Source organism: Diaphorina citri, unplaced genomic scaffold, assembly GCF_000475195.1.
Source record: "Diaphorina citri unplaced genomic scaffold, Diaci psyllid genome assembly version 1.1 scaffold885, whole genome shotgun sequence".
Classification (NCBI taxonomy): Eukaryota; Metazoa; Arthropoda; class Insecta; order Hemiptera; family Psyllidae; genus Diaphorina; species Diaphorina citri.
This window is the reverse complement of record NW_007378317.1, coordinates 33,552-56,570: the sequence shown is the minus strand read 5'-3', so window position 1 is coordinate 56,570 and position 23,019 is coordinate 33,552. Positions and strand designations below refer to the sequence as shown.

General features: G+C 40.6%; 2 protein-coding genes across 5 annotated transcripts in view; one reads left to right on the top strand and one right to left on the bottom strand.

Moving 5' to 3' along the window:
- Positions 1-23,019, top strand: part of LOC103512798 (protein TRC8 homolog) — a 43,097-nt gene that overhangs the window by 2,902 nt on the left and 17,176 nt on the right. Inside the window, exons 3-6 of the mRNA XM_026826187.1 lie at positions 890-1,022; positions 6,994-7,230; positions 7,749-7,884; positions 8,305-8,415. Coding sequence (XP_026681988.1) covers positions 890-1,022; positions 6,994-7,230; positions 7,749-7,884; positions 8,305-8,415 — 617 coding nt within the window. The remainder of the gene's footprint in view (positions 1-889; positions 1,023-6,993; positions 7,231-7,748; positions 7,885-8,304; positions 8,416-23,019) is intronic.
- Positions 1,658-6,553, bottom strand: LOC103512795 (serine/arginine repetitive matrix protein 2-like). 4 transcript variants are annotated; one of them, XM_008477583.3, is made up of 5 exons: positions 6,247-6,552; positions 4,657-6,112; positions 3,763-4,386; positions 3,312-3,430; positions 1,658-2,318 (listed from the first exon to the last, which is right to left on the bottom strand). In XM_008477583.3, the coding sequence occupies exons 2-5, from the start codon at positions 5,917-5,919 to the stop codon at positions 2,072-2,074; spliced, it is 2,253 nt and encodes a 750-aa protein (XP_008475805.1). In that variant the 5' UTR covers positions 5,920-6,112; positions 6,247-6,552; the 3' UTR covers positions 1,658-2,071. The 4 variants fall into 4 exon arrangements, 2 of the variants coding, with proteins under 2 accessions (XP_008475805.1, XP_008475806.1); XM_008477584.3 differs by having other exon boundaries at positions 3,316-3,430; XR_541560.3 differs by having other exon boundaries at positions 2,184-2,318; positions 3,316-3,449; positions 6,247-6,553.

Sequence of the window (23,019 nt, the reverse complement as noted above, 5' to 3'; positions counted from 1 at the left end):
CTAAGTACCTACAAAAAAAAAAAAAAAAAAAAAATTGCTCAATTTTAAAATAATTAAACTTGTACAACAGTAACGAAGGTCATATGTTAGATGTTCGAAGGTCAGTGTCTGGTTAGTGTTGCTCTGAGTTCAGGGGTAACTATTTAATATTGTCCGTAGGTTATCTGGTGGTTTGAACAACATGTATTCAGGTACCTATATTACAGCTGTGGAACACAGTGGAACATGTGAGTTACCCACATTAGGTATCCATATGTTTGAATTACGGTAGTACAACAAGTACCTATTGAGTCTGCTTGGTACAGTAGGTACCAAGTTACTAATTACAGTAACAAAGTAACTGTTCATTCAATGTTTTATTACATCATTGAATGGGATAAACTTACCATTACCTACGTATATTTAATTTTTACATTGCGAGTAGTTACCCATTCCAAGTATTATACCTATACCTGCTGTGGCTTAGCTTGGTCTGCTTGGTAATGGATTCTAGAAATACTAATTAGCAGAGTTCAAGTTCAGTACACTATAGAGCACAAACTCGCACAGAATGTATGTGGTTTAAACTCTAAACCCCAGCTGTTTTTCATTTAGGTTTGATTTAAGATATTTAAGTTTGATGTTTGATAGAGGAACTGTAACTGCGAAGGTCCCACCGTCCTGAATGCAAAGAGAAGGAAGACAGGATAGGAGAAAGCTAGGCTTGCCGAGTACGAACCTCATCTGTTTAGGATAAAATCCGCCCCGGGTGGAAATCGAACCCACGACCTGGCACTTACAAGGCATTCGCGCTACCCTCCTTTAGGGCTGTTTGCCCCTCCAAGCTAGCTAGGCTGGCAGTTTATTGTGTTAATGTTATTACTTACATACTTTTATTTTCTAATTGCAGGTCCGTACTATAAAATGCTGAATGCTCTGATTCCCATCAGTTTCACAGCGCCCACCATTCTGGTTATTTTCTCTCTACCATCGTCTATTCAGTCTCATCTAGCTGTGTTCTCTGCTCTACTACCTCTGGGTAAGTTATACTAATCATTAGCTGCCATCTCTTTAAGGCTGAAGGAAACAAGCTGGGCCCGTCCCTCCGGGAATTTTTTAGCCCGTAGTTTATTCGATTGTGATTAGAGAAAATCAGTACCTATGTAGGTACCTACCTAATTTGTTTAATATTCAGTTTATTATTATTCTTGATTTGATTTTTCGATTTTACTTTCATATAATGATTTCAAATCAAGACTAGAGCCCGTTCTCCCTTTATTCCCAATATAATGTTTAAGTCACCCATCTATTTATTGGCCTTGCTCGGCGTAGCTTGACAAAAACTTTTCCTACGTTTAATATTTTCTCTCGCTTTCAGTTTTGAGTTTTCATTTCTTCGAGACAAGACTCAGGGACGATATTAGTTTCCAGGGGCGAAGCCAAGGGAGAGCGAAGCGCGACCTTATGCACAAACCGCGAAGCCCCGCGAGCGCGCAGCGCGACCGTAAACAAGGGAGCGCGATGCGCGACCACATGCACAACCCCGCGAAACCTCGGGAGCGCGCAACGCGACCGTTTCCTACTGACGGAGAATTATTTTCTTACTAAAATATTCTAAACCGTGGCGAAGCACGGGCACCACAGCTAGTTTTATTAAATAAAATAAAAAGATCGTCTAAATGTCTAGAAGTTATTTACATTTCTTAGCAATCTGGTTGGTTGATACTTCTTTAGGAACCCAAATATACAACACCAAATTAACCTTCCTTTTACCTTTGATCTAAAATCTATGTTATCGACTTTGCTTGGTTTTTCATCCAAATTGTTCTTCGATTTTATGTTTTTGGTCATTTTTCTTATAATTTCATATCTTTCATCAATTTTTCTTGAGATTTCATTTCTTTGATGATTTTTTCTTGTACATAATTTCATAATTTCAAATCTTTGATGAATTTTTGTCGAGGTTTTATGTCTTTCAATTATTTTTCCTTGTAATTGCATACCTTTTATTGATTTTTTCTTGAGATTTCATTGCTTTGATTGGTTCTTCATTTGAAACTCGTATCCCATTCGGATTTTCTCCTCACCTTTTTCACTTCTCACTCCCCTCCCCTGCTGTCTGCTGCTGCGCATACTTGGCCAGTGTGGACAGCGCATGCGCACTGAGCCGTATAGACGCCTCCACGCATTTCCCCTTACCCCCCTCTTCCTGTCTCTCTGGAGATTTACTTCGGTTGTTACGAGTGCTAGAGGTGCTTCTGGCGGCAGTGTACAGGGTGATGTGTTGGTCTAGTTGTTGCAACGCTTGCTTTTCCGTCTTGCTGTTTCGATGGAGCGGGCTGTGGTCGGAAATTGAAATAATTCCAATTAACCCAAAATAGGGAAAAGAGTTGAGACAATGGAAGTGAGGGGGAAAAAAGGGCGAGGGAGGCCGAAGAAAAGGTGGAAGGATTGTGTGAAGCAAGACTTGAGTGAGAAAAATTCAACAGGGTATGGGGTACACAATAGGGCTGCCTGGAAGGGACTTGCAAGAAAAAGGTTAGGAAGAAGAATTAACTTGATTTATTTCCCCCAAGAGGTTTTTTATTTTTAATTTATTTCGTTTGATAGAGAGAACTTATTGTAAAAACGGAGGGAAATCTTGTCGTCCCGAAATCGAAGACAAATAGGACGGGACAGAGGAGAAAGCCAACCTTTTTAAGAACGTACCTTATCTGTTTAGGATAAAATTCGCCCCGTACGGGAATCGAACCCGCGGCCTAACGCTTATAATGCCCGCCACTCAGACTGTCTGAGAGACCTAGGTCCTGCCACACACGTTCCCTCTCAGATGGTCTGAGTGTGGGCGACCATAGATTCATATAAGCTTAACCCATCTTTTGAAGCTGTATTGCCGTCACACCTAACACCTCAGTGTGGGCTTTTTGTATATGGAGTTAAAGTGGCCATAAGGCAGGTGGTCTACCTTCCAAGCTTAGCTAGCTAGCTGGCTGGCTGGCTGGCTCTCTGGGACCTTCGAGAACTCCATAGGGACTGCTTTTCCCGAGGTTGCAGTTGAAACTACAACTAGGCCAGCCACTCACTATCAGGTACACCTCATCAGGTCCGTTTGTCAGGTTTACCTGATATTAGGATCGTGTGTTCATCAGGTATAATGTAGATCTAGCAGGTGGACCTTTTCATCCGTACCTGTCAGGTCTACCTGATAGTGTGTGTGCTGATCAGGTACCAGGTAGACCTGATCAGATGTGCCTGATAGTGAGTGAGTGACTTTCCCTAGGGGTAAACAGTCCCAAAAGGTTTTGTTAAGCTTGGACGAATCTACGACATACCTACTTGCAGTAGTGCTGGTTCCGGTTTTGTTCTTGCAGTGTTGACAGAGAGGCTTATCATGAGAGGATCTCTTAGAGAATAGGCGGTCTCGACTGATGTTTGTACCCGTGTGACGCACCTGAGGGCAAGAGTAGGGTCTAGTCCTGTGAGTAACGCTGCAAACAATTCTGTCTGTCTGCTGTAAATCTAAAAGTCCATTATTCACGGGAGAACGACTCGACCGATTTCATCTGTGACTAAGGCAACAATTTTTCCAACAATATTGTTGGGTCACAGAAGTAGTAAATAAAACTTAGGCTACCATAAGTAGGTACATACTATGTAAATGTAGTAAGGTCGTGGTGCGCAGTAATATTGTAGGATAATCGCTCGATTATCCTCCCTTTACAGTACACGGACTCACGGACAACCAGCTCCTACTTCCTAATCTGTCTATTATCGTCGACCTACCTCATCATTATTTTTCGGACACATTGTCACAATATTAATCTCCTTGAGTGAATGATCCAGCACACTGAACTTGCTCGGCTTCACGGAAATCAAATGCTCTTGATATTCGCAGCCACGCGTGTGTTTCGCCCGCACACTATTACCTCGTCCGGTTAGGCTGGATTTACTTCTTCCACTGCGTTGGAGCTCTCTTTCCCCGCCAGTATCCCGTCCGCTAGCTGGTCGCTTGCTGGAACCGCGGTGAGTCTCTCTCTCGCCGCCCGAATCCCGTTCTCGCGCGGGTATGCTGGATTTGCTTCTGGTCCCGCGGTGGAGCTCTCTCCCCCCGCCAGACTCTCGTCGACTCACCGGTCGCTTGCTGGAACCGCGAGGAGCCTCTCTCTCCCCGTCAGAATCAGGTTCTCGGCGACTAGGCGGTTTCTTGCTTGTTCGCCGCGTGTCACTCGGTGTTTTCCGCCAAGCCAAGGCCTGCTTGTCCTCCCGTGATGTTCCCCCGTGGCGGGCGTCGTATTTACCACCCCTGGTTTTGTTGGGTTGCCGGTCCTCTCTATCAACTGATGTGTCTGAGGCCACGTCACAATCACATTGAATTTGCGTGCATTCTCCCCGTTTGCCTTTGTTAACCTGTGAAATTTGAATGTTGGGGAAAAAAAAACGGTTAAAATTTACTTTATAAAAGTTTAGTGATTGTTTTAAAGCTTTTAACTCTTTCAGTTTTTTCTGTGTTGGTTTGTTTTGTGAAAACTCCCGAACGGTATCACCGATTTTGATTAAATTTCAACAAAAATGTTCAATACATAAGTAAATTTCCTTATATTCCTCGTTAGTGTTTGAACCCAAAAACTAATGAACGTTTTCTGAGTGAGGTCTACAGTTTACTAAACTAGTACTTACCTTGCAGTCACATTGGATTCGAGGTGAGGCAGATCTTAATTGACCAGCGGTCTTCCTCTGTCTAGACCAATCTCTTTTCCCCTCACTCTTAGACTCCGGCCGCTGCTCTTTACTTCGGCGAGACGCTTCTCGGTTCTTATTACTCTTGGACGATCTGACTTCCAAAGACTCGATAGAGTCTTCTTCCCGCCTGGTTTTATCTCGGTTAGATCGTTTGCCCCGGTCCAGAGAGTCCTTAGGCTTCACACTTGGTAAACTCTCCTCGGAGTCGCTATCTTCCAGGTCGTCAGGCGAGCGACTTTGCGGCACTTTACAATTTCCCTCACGATTCTTGGGCGAGTAATGATATTTCTTTTGCTTTCCTGTCACCATTTTCCGGTCATAATCTTTTCCTGACGCATCTAATTTGCGCGACTTCAAAGTCTTCCCGCTTGTTTTGCCACCAGATCGCGTTGGTTGAGGTGACCTTTCTCCCGAGGTGAGCGAGTCTTCGCTGTCAGATTGGCGTTCCTTACGGTGAAGTTTCTTGCCCGGCCGGGGCGCTTTTGGCTTGGATCGCGATTTTTCTTTCCGCGCCGGGAAGCTCTCCTCTGAGGGAAGTTCATCGATTTCCTCTTCATCTAAACTGTCGGAAGAGTCGGATGTTTTAGATCGCTTCCCGCATGCCAGCTTGTATGTCGTCTTCCCCCGATGCTTTGTCTTGGCGGGCGGTTTGGTCACGGGACACGTCAGTTCTTCGGCGCTCTCTTCTTCTTCTTCAACGTCTTCCTCGCTTAACTCTTCCTCTCTCGCCTTCCGCGCGGACGATGGCCTGGAACCCCGGTACTCCCGTCTGTCACGCTTGTGTTTGGCGGGTAGGGAACTTTGCGACGCGTCCTCGGGTGAGGAGCTCCGGTCCCGCTCCCGTTGTACCGAGCGCTGCCACTGACAGCAGTGGAGGCTACTGCCGTCGCGCTGGGGACCTTTGAGGCACCGTACATCGCACTGGCACGTGGAGCCTGCTCGCTCGGGAGAGGCTGTCTTAGCGCGGGATTTCGTCGACTTCTTGGCCTTGGATTTGTGGCGGGCAGGCTGGTCCTGTTTCGGCTTGCGTGATGAGCGGCGGGAATCATACTCTGACCCGTCACTGTCGCTACCACCCATATCTAGTGACTCACTACTAGTCCGATGACCATCGACAGCGCTGGATAGCTTGTTGAGTTCTGCATTCAGATCTTTCAGATTGAAGCAGATATATTCACCGCTGTCGTTCGGAAGTGACATGGTAGGTTTCGGTTTGGGCCGTGGCGTGATAGAACCGGTTTGTTCCTCGTATAATGCAACACTGTATCTTCTAAAATTGGCACAAATGACAACACTGTCTGTTATATCAATGTTTTCCTCTCACTGATAATGTCAAGTTCGGTTTTTGTGTTCTTCCGTTTCTTTGTAGTTTTGAGTTGCAATTTTATCCTGTCTGAAAATAAAATTCGAAGTTAAGCACTTAACCAGGGTACCTACGTACCTAAGTTCTAGTTTCAGTAAGAATCTTTTCTAACTTCTTGCCATTATTGAATGATCTTACATCTAATGCCATTGAGCCAAGCTTACCTCTAATGCTTCACTGAAAGTGACTTTCATTGTTCCACATTTCAATCGTGTGTTTGCTTCAATTGTTCCACTTTGCCTCGGTGTTTGAGTTGTATTATATGTTCTTCAATTGATCCACTTTGCTGTTAAATGTAATTTTTGAGTTATATGTTTTGCTAATGAGAGAGAGAGAGAGTAGTATTTTTAAAGTATTGTGTTGTTTGTGTGTTGGGAAATTCTTCTGTAATCTGTACTTGTGTTAAGTGGATTGATGACTGTGTTTAGGAATTTATTTAGATCCGATGCTGTTGGAAGGTGGCTGAAAATGTTCCCACAACCGTTCACCCCAGATTTACTCTTCTAGTTTTCTAGTCTCATTTTCACTTTTTTTTCTATTGCTGGCTTTTCCTGGCCACACTCGGGCCGGATGAGGTTAATGTGAGTAGGCGAATAGCTTGTTGCGAATGTAGGGTGAAATCCCCGTCCATCAAACACCTTAGGAGTTATACAGTGATACTAAACATTTATTTAGAAGAAAAAAAGTAGGTATCACATTTCATATTCTAATTATTTTTTCTAATTAACTTTTTCTTTCTATTCTAATTTACTTTTTCTTTCTATTCTAATTTACTTTTTCTTTCTATTCTAATTAACTTTTTCTTTCTATTCTAATTTACTTTTTCTTTCTATTCTAATTTACTTTTTCTTTCTAGTCTAATTTGTTGTAATGGCCTTTTCTTTCTATTCGAACTAATATTGTTCCTCTCTTCCTCAGATCCTTCAAACGGAAGACCAAGACGACAAGTCGATAGGCACCGTGTCCGCCATTTTGTTTTACATTCTCGCTCTCCAGACCGGTTTGACGGAGTTAGAACCCGAGGATCGGTTTGTGCGGCTGTGTCGCAACTTCTGTCTATTGTTCACCGCCCTGCTTCACTTCATTCACAACATTGTCAATCCGCTGCTCATGTCTCTGAGCGCGTCGCATAATCCGGCACTGCATAGGTGAGTCACAAATTGAATGTTTGATAGAGGGAACTAACTGCCAAGGTCTTACCGTCCCGAAAGCGAAGAGAGAACAGACTCAGTATAGAAGAAAGCCAGCCATTCCGAGAGTGAACCTTGTCTGTTGAGGATAAAATCTGCCCCGGGCGGGAATCAAAACCGCGACCTAGCGCTTACAAGACAGACGCACTACCATCCAAGCTAACAACAGATCGAATCAAGTGAAGTTTATGTTATCAGCCCGAGCATTTTGTATTTGGCTGAGTAACATCAGAGGCAAAAGCTTCTAGTTCGTTTTTACGACTGCAAGAGGGGAAAAATGGGATCAAACTTTCTGGTCTTCTTGTGTTGACCGAGCACCTACATGGAAAGTATTATGTCTCTTCTTCAGTTACGGAATGGGCATGCTACGACACAGACCCGTAAACAAAGCGAAGTGCAGAATTTCAGTGATTCTTCATTTTAAATTGGTATTTTTTACCAACATACGTTTCGTCTTCTCCTTTTCTCTTCCTCAGACATGTCCGAGCGCTAGGCGTATGTTCATTTCTGATCATATATCCTACATTACTTCTGGTATATCTGTGGACTAATCTACAACTGTCTACCTGGCTACTAGCTGTGTCTGCCTTCTCTACAGAGGTGATCGTCAAGGTATGGAGTGTTATGAAATATGTACCTATATTTCTTGAGAAAAAGTGGCAGAATTTTTTTACTTGACGATATGTTCTTTAGTTTTTGTTTATTTCACCAAACTCTCAAACGATTTGTCTTCTTTTATTTATTTATTTACCTATTTTTTTTTTTTTTTTCTCAATCAAATTTAGTATAAATGTTCGATATGTTTGGTAGTTTTGGCCAGATGAATTATTACAATAAATGTTCAATCTGAAATCTTGAAATCCGTGTCTTCCACACTAAACACGATACTTGAAATTTTCTCCATAAATTTGGTGCCCAAAAGGTTTTTTGACGTCCTATAGGGCCGCATTTTCTGCAAGATTTCTACACGAAACCTGTAGTAGTATTGAGTTATTGACCTTAAATTGCAATTTGGGTATGATTGTGTTCCAGGTAACAGTAAGTCTAATGATCTACTGTCTGTTTCTAATCGATGCTTGGCGAGTTACATTCTGGGAGAAGTTAGATGACTATGTCTATTATATCCGAGCATTTGGCAACACGGTAAGTGACATGCTGGCATCACTGTAGAATAATACATAATATATTTGAGATCGGCTGCATAGTAGATTTTACTGCGGACATAGGTAATTTATTGTTGTACCGACCAAAATTAAACAGAATGTCTGTTTCTGTGTCATTTTTCTTACCCGGTAAAGCAGTCGATTTTCTCATAACGCATCTTTAGGACTTTTTCCATCCAATCACAACTTGAAAAGTTATTATTCTAAAATAGCGTGTCTTTCCGGAACTCTTTTGAAAGTTTGAATTTTTTATAGGTTACCTACTCATTGTATGCAGTGAGGTTAAGGGAGTAGGCACAAGGTGGTTTGAAACTACCAAAATCTCAAATAAATCGACCTCGGAAGTATTTAGATTAGAATACTTCTGGCTTGTAAATTAAATTGCCTGTATTACAAGTCTTGTAATACAATAGTTTGATGAAACGAGGCCCAGGGGCTCTCTATATTATCAAGTGGAACTTGAAACCGCAGCCTTGGTGGAATATTTTTAAAAGGAAAAGAGAAAATCTTATCCACCAAATCACTCAAGAGATGCTCTTAGTTTTAATCCCCTGATTAGACCGTAAAAAATCTCTTTGTTTTCCCCAACTAATTTGTCAGTGGGATACCCTCCCTATACCCTAAACACCCATCCCCTAAACCCTATGTATTTTGTATACCCTAACCACCCCTATACCCTAAACACCCACCCCATCGTTGATACAGTTTGAATCCTTTATTTTACCTCTAAAACTGAATCGCTGTAAAACTGCATTAACTGCTCTAAACAACTTTATTGGACAAAAGTCTTCAGGGGTAGAAGAGATCAACCTGGATGTCAAAATAGAGTACTAAGTTCTACGCTAACTATTTCAGGGTTGAGTACAATACAGTACGTACTAATGTATGTTGGTCGTCAGGGCCGGTTAGGAAACTATCAGAGAGGGAACAGAAGGAAAGGCAGCTTTGGTTGGAAGGATGGGGTCGTTAGCTCCGGCCCTGCGGATGGAATGGAAAGCATCGAAAAGCTTTCTATTATTGGAAAATGTGTTTTCTTCGGGAAAACAATGCAAAGTTTTAAATGTGTGCTAGACTGTTCCGTCCTAAAGGTTCTCAGGAACGAGATACTCATCTACAAACGAGTAGTACAAATGTGTTATCTTGGAGATTCAAACAACAGCTCATCGTCCCGATCCAGATATAGATGTGGCAGACCCAATTCTTTGCGAACCACTAGATATTCTAACCATTGGAACCATTTTGAATACTGTCTCATGTGCTTGCTCTCAGGTGTGCTACTGAGCCGGTCTCTAAAGCTATAGGACTGTCAGAATGTGTGTGGCTGAAGACTTTTCCGACTTCTAGGTCTCTCAAACGGTGTGAAGACTTCAAAAGCTTCTTCCGCCACACATGTTTCGGCGGTCTGACAGACCTATATTTGCCGGGAAGTCGGAGCGTGAGTGACCAACCCAAGATGTCTTCGGACTGTTTTTCCCCTTTCCCCGAAAGGATTGTTACTCCTGCTCTGGTCGAATTGTTGATTTCTGAGTTCTTTGGGCACTGAACAGTCCCTAAGTGGAGAGGGTTTACAAGAATGCCTCGTGAATAGTGCTTCCCTCGTGGTGATGATTTTGAATATATGAAACTTTCCTTTCACACAAAAGGAAAAATTTCCCTCCCAGACAAGTACAAATGCTCGTACCTCTATTATACCTTCAGCTAGAACGCTAGGAGTTGTGCGAAAACAGTGAACAACAGTTGGCAAGTTTTTAAAAGGTAGATGTTATGTGCTTATGTAATAGGTTTGTGTAGACTTACATTACCTATTCACACTTTATATTATGAGATTAATTTATGAGTATGAGTACACTAGGGGCTCACAGTGAACTCTAAAAATCACTCATATGAAGAAGAAGAAGAAGAAGAAGAAGAAGAAGAAGGATCTTCGTTATGAGTATGAGTACACTAGGGGCTCACAGTGAACTCTAAAAATCACTCATATGAAGAAGAAGAAGAAGAAGAAGAAGAAGAAGAAGAAGGATCTTCGAAAAAAAAAAAAAACATAAAGTTTATCCTTTGCTTAGCCATAACTGCCGAACGGTTAGTCTGATTTTGATGAAATTTTCCAAACAAGACTTACACCTAATTACATTTTCCTCATTAGATTTTTAGGCCCGAACGGTCATTGAGGTGACCAACAAGGGGTACTTTATTGAGTAAGTTCTACAGTTCACGGAACCACTTATTATAGGTACACATAGATGTGTATAAATAGCTCAACACCAGAATCTCATTTACCTTCCGTTTCGGCCACCCCCTCAAAAAAAAAGCCAGATTTCAACAAACATTTCCAACACAACTTTTCATTTGCGAAAAACAATCCGAAAACACACAAAACACCAGGCTATCCATCCCATGTACTTTTTTTTTTTTTTTTTTTTTTTTTTTTTTTTTTATAAAATCTCAATTTTATCATCACATCTATCACCTAACTAAGTTACTCTGTAGCAATTACCTATGTGCTTTGCAATTTACTGTTACTGATTTCATCAGCGTATTTTTGGGGTGCGGCATCTGCGACACCAGTACTTGTTGGCATATATAACTACCTACCTATTTACATATTGTTCATTTTATTTTTCTTTTTAACTCTTATTTTTTATCTTCCGCATTTTCCTGTCTTTTTTTATCCAACCAAATTAAGAGTCAACCATCAAGTTCATTCATTCGTCAGGACTTACAGACAGAGGACATATTAAATTAAATTACACGAAAAGGTACAGACGAGGTAAAGAGACGGAACACTGCACAATTCCAGGAGAGGGTAAAAACTGCATTGATGATGATCTAACTAAATTCTACTCGTAACTGGATAATGAGGTTACAATGCAGCTTCCAACTGACAGTGGAGGATGGACTCGGTGGAACGAGGGGTTGAATTTGTAGAAGAGTATGGCGAACAACCAGAAACGGATTTCGTGGGAAGCATTTTTCATGTGCAGTTACCTGAAGGTCGGTAGTAAAGGAGGCTACCTAAGGCTAGCCACACACTATCAGGTAGACCTCACAGCTACGGCTGAAAAGGCCCGCCAGTCAGGTCTACCTGATAGTGAGTGGCTGGCCTAAGTTGTATTTTACTTTCGAAATTTCCCTTCTTCTGAAGCTCGTTTCAAATCTTTTCCTTATGGTTTAGACTTTAGTACGGTGATACCAAAATTGTGCTTCTCTTTAGGGAGTTTTTACCCCACGATCTATGACACTGATGGGAAAACATTATAACTCCTGCTTCTATCCTCCTCTGATATAGCGTCATAATGAATTGTTTATTTTTCAGATGTTGCAACATCTCCCTCCCTCTTCTCTTTCTCTCCCTCTCCTTTTATCCTTCCCTCTGTCTCTCTACTTCCATCTTTCTCTATCCTTTTGCCAGATTCTCTCTCCATTCTTTCTCTGCCTTCTCTCTCCCTCTCCCCTCCTATCTGTCTATCTATCTCTTTTTCATCTCCTTCTCCTCTCTTTATCATTCACTCTACCATCTCTACATTCCCCTCTCTTCCTTCGATTTACCCACTCTATCTTATGTTTCGACCAATGTTCGATTCCCCTTGGTCCAAATTATTTGGAAAAAAAAAAAAAAAAAAAAAAAAAAAAAAACTTGGGGAGAGTTCTGATTTTATGTATTATGCATGAAAAAAAAAATATTGTTTAATTTTTTCCCCCTAAAAAAGCATTTTTTTGCCCACTAATATTCAGTACTTTTTTTTACAAATATATGCAGGATATAGGTGTCATAACGAAATGATAACATTTTGATGTACCTACCTAAGTACTCGTATATCAATTTTATTTTCATCTGTGAATTCTGTGATCCTTCGAATTCGAAAAAAGGCAGGGTACTGAAGCAATTCCAATATCCTTTAATCCTAATTAATTCAATGGAAACGTAGAAAAAGATATAACATTTTTTCAAAATAAGAAACAGCGAGAAGTTATATTATGAAAATAACGCGAAATTCGACTAAATTGTTGCATATTGCATACACAGAAACATGTACATGTATGTCTGTCTGTTACGACGCTGTTACTCTGATGGACCTTTTGTTGTCCTCTTTTCAAGAAAAAACGGCTTGACCGATTTTGATGAACCAAAAGGAAATCCTCTCCTTTGACCTTTTAGTAAAGGATTCACCGAGCAAACAAATTTCATTTTGTTTATGAAGGAGAAAAAAAATCGAGCTTTCAGAAGCAGAAAGCCTTTTTTCTTTAGCCTGAAAATTCCTTACCCCTTCTCCCCCGAGCTTTCTAATTAGACGGCAAAATCTAATAACTGGTTCCCTATCTTGCAGGCAATGTGTTTGTTTTTAAAAACCAGCTAACCAGCATTTTTATTCTCCTTCTTCTTCTTCTCCTTCTTCTCTTTCTTCTTCTTCTTGTTCTTCTTCTTTTACAGGCAGTAGGGAGGTAATTTCCTTGAACAAAGGTTGCATGGACTGTATCAAAGACGGCTTCAGCTAGCCATACAAGCTGAATTTTCAAATACGCTTAAAGCCAGCCCAGTTAGCTTAGTTGGTAGTGCGTCTTCCTTGTAAGCGCTAGGCCGCGGGTTCGATTCCCGCCCGGGGCGGATTTTATCCTAATGGGATAATGTTCGTTCTCGGAGCGGCTGGCTTTCTACTATCCTGTCTTCCTTCTCTCTTCGATTTCGGGACGATAAGACCATATAGCAGTTACAGTTCCCTCTGTCAAACCTCTTAAAAAAAAAAAAAAAATAAAATAAAAAAATACGCTTAAAAAACTGGGTAGGTACCTCGGATAGGTATCGTCTCAAGAAAGTTAGTTGAGTGGAAATAATTCGGGAAAATTGTCAGGAGGGACGAAAACAGAGAGGGAATTGTCGCCGTGAGGGAGGGAGATTTCGTGAGGTTTTCTGAACAGTTTGAAGATTAGCTGAGGGATTCGGGTGGGACGGGGGGCGGAAAATTTCCCCGAAAATTAACAGACCGAGTGGGAAATTTGAGGGAAAAAATTACCCCCCACTCAACTTACCGTGGCTAATTCCTTGCCAGCTTTAGAGAGCTTTGGGTGAACGTGGTGTGTAGTGAGGGACTCGCTTGAAAAGTGGGTTGGGAAGGAGTGAGAATAGGAAGAATAACCCACCAAAGGCGTCCTCAGTCGTCAATGGTGGTATCTCAAGCTAAACCACTTGTGTATTCTCAAAAGATGTTGTCCTAGCCCTAGATAGACATAGACGGTTAGGACCACCAGGATAAAACCCACGCCCTTCTCTTTACCATCAGGCGAGAAACAAAAGAATTGAAAAAGCCAGCCTAGATAGCCTTTCGCTCCTTTCTCTCTCTCTCTCTCTCTCTCTCTCTCTCTCTCTCTCTCTCTCTCTTTCGTTCTCTCTCTCAGTCTCTCCTTTCTCTATCTCCCTCTCTTTTCAATAATCTGTTTTGCGGTCAATCATGGAATAGTCCGCAGTTTCCAATGTTTTCATAAGTGGAAGATATAGGAATAATAATTACATAATTTCATGTACATAAAATTACATAGGTGTACATAATAAATGTGTAAAATTATGTAGGTAAGTCTATCTAAAAATATTATGTAATTTTAAATAGGCCTCTCTTTCTCTCTCTCTCGCTCTCTCTCCACAACTGTCTTTAAAAATCACTTTTTTTTTTTTCTACTTTTTCCCATTTAAACCTGTAGTACGTACGTACGTAACGTACAGACCATGGGCTAAAAACCACTTTTTTGAATCAGGGTCAAAACACGGATATTTCCAACCATTTCCCGATTTTGAAAATTTGGACCGATTGCAATACTTTCATTACTAGTATAGCTCCGCTATACTGTAGTAATAGAAAGTAAAAAGGAATGGGAGAAATGAAGAGGAAAATTTGGAAACTATTGGACATGTAAATAGCATTAGGTATGTAGGTACATCTTACATCTTTCCATCCAACAGTACACAGGTATGTATTACAAGTGTACAATATTGTACCTAATAGCTGAGTATGTACACATTTGAATTTGGAAGACATGGGAATTGGAACATCTGGATTCTGGAAATGGTAGAGAAAAAAATGATGGGAACACACACAAGAATGAACCAGAATTATCCTAACTCCCTCTTTCTCTCTCTCTCCTTCTCTCTCTCTCTCTCTCTATCTCTCGCCCCCTGTCTCTCTTTTACTTCTGGTTTTCTCTCTCTCTATGGTCCATTCTCATCCTCTCTACTTTTCCCACAATTCCCTATCTCTCCCTTATTCTCACAGTATTCGCTATCACCCTTTTCTTAAATTCCCTCCTAAATCTCTCCCACGTCAGGAGGGAAAATACACGACTGCTTAGGGAACTATTCACACACAACTGACGAGCAAACACAAGAGAAAAGTACCAAAGAAATACATAGATAGGTACCTACATAGTAGCATGAAGAAAATATTTAAAGAAAAGGAGGAGGAGGAGGAGGAGGAGAAAGAGGAAGAAGACTAGGAGAAGGAGCAAGGAGCTAGAAGGAGAAGAATGAAAGGTAAGAATGAGAAGGAGAAGAAAAAGAAGGAGAAAGATGAACACATTTTGATAGCACCCATATTAGGTATCACTTGATGGTTGACAATATCAACAGATCCTGATAGCAATACCTATATGATGTAGCAAAACGTAGCTGCAAGGTAGCAATGATAGAACTGACTGTGAAACCGCTAGGTTTGTGCTGACTCGAACAACAAAAAATTAATATTTAGGTCATAGTAGGTACAGTTTTGCTAGAATTTCAAAGTACCTTGTGGGCCTGGAAACTGGAAGAGGTCAAAGGGGAAATTCATGCTGAAAAACAGAAAGAAGAGAGAATAATAACAAGGAGAAAGAACGTCATAAACATATCAAAGGCTTTCCATTTGAGAAAGAGAGAGAGAAAGAGAGAGGAGGGAGAGAAAGAGAGACAAAGAGAAAATTAACATCCTAATCAGCTTTTCTTAGTGAGTTTCTAACACATTAAACTCGTTTGCATAATTTCTTTTTCGGCATTTTTCTTTCTCTCGTGTGAGAAAGAACTCAAGGGACTTTCACCCCCTTTTAGGGGGGCCGAGGACGTTGGAGTTCTTTCTCACACGTCCCAATTCCGTCCCCCTTTTAGGGGGTGAAAGTCCCTTGAGTTCCTTCCCCTTTTAGGGAGTGAAAGTTCATAATGGGTTAATAGGATTTGCTTTTATGTCTGCCTTACACGAGGCCCGTAACCTGTAAGCCGTTCTGGCCTAGTCAGTCAGTCAGTTTTAATTGGATTTGTATTTGTACAGGAGAGCTTTTTGCTCTACTACGTTGGAGTTCTTTCTCACACGTCCCAATTCCGTCCCCCTTTTAGGGGGTGAAAGTCCCTTGAGTTCCTTCCCCTTTTAGGGAGTGAATGTTCATAATGGGTTAATAGGATTTGCTTTTATGGCTGCCTTACACGAGGCCCGTAACCTGTAAGCCGTTCAGCTACTGGCCTAGTCAGTCAGTCAGTTTCATTGTATTTGTACAGGAGAGCTTTTTGCTCTACTACCAGAAGCTGGACTGTTTTCTGTCCCACCTTAGTGGGGGAAAAATCTTCAAATTATGGGTTAATCCCCTTTCCTCCTTAGGCCATTTAAGAGTATACCATTACATGTACATGGTACGTTGCTAGGTAGGTACCTAATCTCTCTTGTACATAATGTTGTATCTTCGAAAAGATGAATACTGCAAATGTAATTCCGTAGGTAGATACCTAAAATAAGATGAAGTTTATGATCTTCAGCTCAAAAAAAAGTAAAAATATTCAACTCGGAAATTTTACAATCGTAGTTTAATCTTTACCTTGAAGCAAGAGGTTTGTACAGTAGTAAATTTTACTAGCGCGAAGGTTTTACTGAGGAGAAAAAGGAGAAAGGGGAAGAAAGAAGGAAAATGAAGAGGAGAGAGATGGAGAAAGGGAGAGAAAAGTCGTTTTTTCTCCACCTTAGGCACTGTAGGCAGTTGCCATAAAAAAATAACATATTTTCTTTTCTCGGAAACGAAATATTAATGGGAGCAAATATGTGGTTGTGGAATGCCGAGGGAAAAAAACTGGAGGTTTTTCCGACACACCGAGAAAAGAGGGAGGGAAAAGAGAGGACAGAAGTAAAAAGCGTTAAAGACGGACAAATAGAGGCCAAAGAGAAAGAGGGCAGAGACAAAGAAGCAAAGGAGGACGAAAGAATAGAAAGAGGAACAATAAAAGAGGGAGAGAAAGAGAACTTGTTAAAGAGAGGACTAGAAATAGAGAGAGAAAGAAGGATAAAAGGAGTGAAGTAGAGAGGAGATAGAGGAGAAACGGGTGTGAAGGAAACCGTATAAAGTGGGACAGAGAAAAGAACTTGATACCTACTTGGAAAAAGAGAGTTGAGAAATTGAGAATGAGAGAAAGCAAGGGAAAAAGAAAGCAATATAGAAAAATTGTGAACAGTAGAAAGAGAAAAAGAGAAAGAGAGTGGAATAAAGAGGTAGGCATAAAAAAAAGGAACATGGACGGGAGAAAGGAAAAGGAAGAGTGAGAATATGGAAAATAGAGAGATGGGAGGGAGAGAAAGAAGAGGACAAAGAGAAACACAAGGGGAGAAAGAGAAAGCAAAGTTAGAGAGATGGGAGGAAAAGGAGGAGTAAGAATATGGAAAATAGAGAAAAGCGAGAAGGAGAGAAAGAAAGGGAGAAAGAGAAATAGGAGGGGAGAGAGAGAGAAAGCTAGAGATATGGGAGAGAAAGAAGAAAGGAAGAGTAAGAATATGGAAAATAGTGAGATGGAGAAAAAGAGAAAGCAAAGTTAGAGAGATGGAAGGGAAAAAGGAAAAGGAAGAGTAACAATATGGAAAATGGAGAAGATTGAAAAAGCCAGCCTAGATAGCCTCCAGCCGTGGAAGATGGCACACCTCCATGTAAACGCTACCTGGGTCTCGGGTTCGATTCCCGCCCGGAGCGAACTTTATTCTAAACAGATAAGTTTTGTTCTCGGAACGGCTGGCTTTCTTCTATCCTGTCTTCCTTCTCTCTTCGATTTCGGGACGATAAGACCTCATTTACAGCTCCCTCTAAAAAGCCAGCCTAGATAGCCTCCAGCCGTGGAAGATGGCACACCTCCATGTAAACGCTACCTGGGTCTCAGGTTCGATTCCCGCCCGGAGCGAACTTTATTCTAAACAGATAAGTTTTGTTCTCGGAACGGCTGGCTTTCCCCTATCCTGTCTTCCTTCTCTCTTCGATTTCGGGACGATAAGACCTCATTTACAGTTCCCTATGTCAAACTTCTGTAAATAATAATAAATTAAATGTAAAATGCTTACGTAGGCCACCTATGAGAGGTTCACCATAAACATCCAATGGGCTCGGCCTCATTTTTACCTTTTCTACCGCACCGTCCGCAACGCATCAGTTAATCGAGCTAAAACCCTTACATTAAACTTCTTACACACTGAGGATTTACCTCCCAGCTTAGTGTGTCCAAATTGATGTCATTAAATCTTAGGGGGGAGAGGCATCCAGCTGAGCACTTTGGTAAGAGGGGTGTACTCGAGCTAAAACCCTTACATTAAACTTCTTACACACTGAGGATTTACCTCCCAGCTTAGTGTGTCCAAATTGATGTCATTAAATCTTAAGGGGAGAGGCATCTAGCTGAGCACTTGGTAAGAGGGGTGTAAAGAGGGCTTGAAGAATATTTTAGGGACGGGATTGGGATGGCTTGAAGAATTTTAGGGACGTGTGCTAAAACCCTTACATTAAACTTCTTACACACTGAGGATTTACCTCCCAGCTTAGTGTGTCCAAATTGATGTCATTAAATCTTAGGGGGAGAGGCATCCAGCTGAGCACTTTGGTAAGAGGGGTGTAAAGAGGGCTTGAAGAATTGTAGGGACGGGATTGGGATGGCTTGAAGAATTTTAGGGACGTGTAAGAAAGAACTCAAGGGACTTTCACCCCCTTTTAGGGGGGCCGAGGACGTTGGAGTTCTTTCTCACACGTCCCAATTCCGTCCGCCTTTTAGGGGGTGAAAGTCCCTTGAGTTCCTTCCCCTTTTAGGGAGTGAAAGTTCATAACGGGTTAATAGGATTTGCTTTTATGACTGCCTTACACGAAGCCCGTAACCTGTAAGCCGTTCAGCTACTGGCCTAGTCAGTCAGTCAGTCAGTTTCATTGTATTTGTACAGGAGAGCTTTTTGCTTACTGTCCAGAAGCTGGACTGCTTACTGTCCCACCTTAGTGGGGGAAAAATCTTCAAATTATGGGTTAATCCCCTTTCCTCCTTAGCCATTTAAGAGTATACCATTACATGTACATGGTACATGGTATATAGGTTGCTCCATAATTATTATATGGTTTTCATCTACATTTGCATATGAAGCCACGTCATACAATGTACTCATGCATATCTTTACAGATCAGTGCCGTAGGTCTCCATGAAAGCTGGGGAAACACAGCATCCCTTCCTCTATACGGGGTTTTTTATCAAACTCCTTAACTCGAAATAAATAGAAGGTGACACATCAAATTAATAGATGACTTACTTTTTTTCTCCTCCTCCTCCTCCTCCTCCTCCTCCTCCTCCTCCTCCTTTTTCTTCTTCTTTTCTTCCTTCTTCTTCTTCTTTTTTTCCTTCTTCTTCTTCTGGTCCAATAGGTAGTGCTCAATATCCCGGCTCTTCCAAAATCGGACCTTACCTGCTGATTAAAGTAGCTAGTATAAAGATTAAAGTAGCTAGTATAAAGATTAAAGTAGCTAGTTGAGGCTGAGTGCAGCCCGTATTCCGATCAGAAATCCGAAACTTTGACTCAGCCGGGAACCGAACCTGGGACCTCCGATGTGCAATTCTTACAACATAATTATAATTACCTACCTTTCTGAACCGTAATTGTAAAATCTATTAAAAACAATAGGTAAGGTACCTATTTTTCCAGGTACAAGTTACCTAGAATCTCGTATAGGTACATGGATTGTTAAATTTCCATAATTATTATATGGTTTTCATCTACATTTGCATATGAAGCCACGTCATACAATGTACTCATGCATATCTTTACAGATCAGTGCCGTGGGTCTCCATGAAAGCTGGGGAAACACAGCATCCCTTCCTCCCCTCCAACTTACCACTGGGTGATTATTCAACCTGGATTTTCAGACCACCAGCAGATCGAAGTCATATGAGTTTGTGGTTTCCCCATTTCAAAATCTCACCCCACACCACTGCTCTATAGATGAATTTATAGCTTCCCCATTTGAAAATCACCCCACGCCTCTGTTTACATTATACAATTAGATATTTGTTCAACTCTGTAAGATAACATCGGGACCATATTTTCAATAGGGAATACAATATGGATCTGTTTTCGTATGGATCCCAGTCCGTTTATGTTCACAAGAGCTATTTCATCTAACCAATTTTCCATGATTCAATTTACAATGTGCATTCAAAATGGTAAATTGCTCTCTCGAAAATCTCCGAACAATAATAAATATCTATAGTAATAATATTTATCTACAATAATGTATCTATAGTAATCATATTTATTTACAATAATATGCCTGTTTGTGTTATTTCTATTATGTGTACTCGTTTGGTCTATTTTGTACGCAGGACCTCTTCATGGCCAATCGATCTGGTGGAATTTGGACCGCGAAAGAAGCAACAAAAAGGCCATAGAATAGTCCACATACCCACCAAAGTATGACAAATGAGAAAGAATTACTCACTGTCACTCCCATTCTGATGGGTGCACCCAGAGTTTGGTTAAATATGAGTGCACGTAAATAATATTGAGTGTGAAGATATAAATTCTGAAATAATTTTATTTCTAATTTATGCTGATTTTATACATATTTCTAATCATTTATTCTAGCTTTATATTTTCCAATTTATGCTAATAAAAACGTCACTTTGCGCCTATTAACAATTAATTTGACGGAGGAAGACGACTAAAAGGTTTCTGTCAAAAGCAGCATCCAACTACAGTATAAGGTACGTAAGATGGACATCGACTGTAAAAGAGAACCCAGAACCCATGACCCACAAAAAATCAGGTGGGTAAAATCATAGGAATTTGATGAAAAAAGAACTGAAAAAGGGCTATACCTAATTTGGACGTGTTTTAGTTCTTAGCATTACCATTACCTAAACAGGTAGATTGTATGGTATGGTAAATATGACACATCCACTAATCTTGTTTCGATTGCAGTGTAAGCCCAATGCGTGATACACACTCGGCTATGGCCATTGATCACTCAACGGTCTATTTTATCGAATGTAATTAATAATAATTATTAGGAACAAAATAATCAAATATATACCAATGCATATTGTAAATTATCTCTCATATTTAAGAGAGGACCTTTCCATCCAATGGGATTTAGAAAGTTGAGAGCAAAGTCGCCACGGTTGAAAGCCAAGGACAAAAGAGTTAGGCAATGAGATATAAACTAACAAAAGTACCTTATATATCTGTGTATATCAGAAGTACCTACCTACCTTTACATGAACATTATAATATAGTACAACATATTAATATACAGGGTGGTCAAAAATTAAGGTACCAAAGCTAAACAAACGGGTGATTTATTGGGTTATACTGAGACTTTTCTCTCTATGAAAATTAAGGGTTCGCAAATGTTCTGGATTTGAGCTACACGGGGTTCAAAGTTGCACCAAAATTTGGGAATATTGTTAGTTCCTATTTTCCAAGACGCATCGGATCATTATCAAAATCACATTTAAAAAAAATATTTGTGTTCATAACTTTTTTTTCGTGATTATTATTTAGATATATGTATTCTAATTTCAATAGAAAAATCTGAATGATCTTTGAAAGATAGAATAGAATATACCTTGTTTATACTACCAGCATAGGACTGAAAAGTCCCTTTACTCTCGCAGTCTAAACAAGGTCTTATATATTTGATTGGTAATAACATTACATTTTATGGAACAATAAACAATTTTTTTAAAAAAAAATATTTTTTTAAAAAAAAAAAAAAAACCTTTTTAAAACCTGTTTAAATTTAAAAAAAAAAAAAAAAAAAAAATGTCTTCACTCACACATATTGCCATACACATCTCAACCCACGAACATACATACCACTGCACATGCTCACCATCACCACACACACTATACCACCCACAAAGATGTGAGAAAAAAAAAGCTTCTCATAATTTTCTTCCATAACTGTAGCTTATTTACTATTTTTTAAGTGCAAAATAGAAACCCTTTGACTCACAATGAGAGCATTTACGGCTCCCTATTAAATTTATAGGTGGAAAAAAGTCCTATTTCAACCCAATAAATCACCCCCTAAAATCGGTACACCAACTGCCATAACACCCTGTATGGGTTATGTATATATCTGCTTGGTACGTATAACTCTATCAAGTCTATTTTACTGTATTGTTCTGTGTCTAGGCTGTCTAGCAAGGTGGAGAGGGGGGCAAAAGTTAAAACGTATTATTCCAGGATGTGTGTCTGGATGTGTGTATTGTGTGTGTTCAGCTGCCTAGGCCTCACACCCAGACATCCCCGGGGAAATAATAGAGTGTAGGAAGAGATAGGAGGTAGAGGAGGGAGGGAGAGACTGAAGGGAGAGACAGAAGCGAGAGAAGGGAGAGATCAGAGGGGAGGAAAACTGGCAGAATGCGATAGGAAATGAACTTGTCTCTCTGAAGAGATGGACAGTGTTCTGTTGAGAAAGGAGGGGGGAGGAAGTGAAGAAAAAGAAGAGGTAGGAGGGAGAGGAGAAATTGGATGTGTGTGTTCAGCTGCCTAGGCCTCACACCCAGACATCCCCGGGGAAATAATAGAGTGTAGGAAGAGATAGGAGGTAGAGGAGGGAGAAAGAGACTGGAGGGAGAGACAGAAGCGAGAGAAGGGAGAGATCAGAGGGGAGGAAAACTGGAAGAATGCGATAGGAAATGAACTTGTCTCTCTGAAGAGATGGACAGTGTTCTGCTGAGAAAGGAGGGAGGAGGAGGTGAAGGAAAAGAAGAGGTAGGAGGGAGAGGAGAAATTGGAGAAGAAGAGCAAAAGTACGAGGAAAGAAGGGAATCAATTCTACAGAAAGAAATACAGAAATAGAAGAAAGGAAAAATAATATAATAGGTACCTCACTAAATGTCTTTCAATTTTCAAAGGTCCACCAAGAAAGGTTGTTCCAAATTAGTGGATGTGTCAAATTTACTTTACTAAAATAAAAATAAATAAATACTAAAGTTCTTACTTGAGTAAATAAATACCTAACTAAGTGAAGGTACAAAATTTAAGTACCTACCTACCGGAGGAAATTGGTGGATCTACTCATTGGAAGTCTCATATCTACATTCAGGAAATCACACATGTCACAGACGAACCTACTTTTAGGGTATTTCAGAAAATTAGTGGAGATGTCAATTTTACTCTTAGTGGAGATGTCGAAGTTCTAAAAGTACCATGTTTTGGAGTTGGATCTAACACTCCATATTTAACATCAGGTTTTAAATTTAGTGCCAGTAGCACCGGGTTTTGGATTTAGCCCCCCCTGTCCTGAGTTCGAATCCCAAGTTCACACGACTCTTAGATTCATCTTCTGT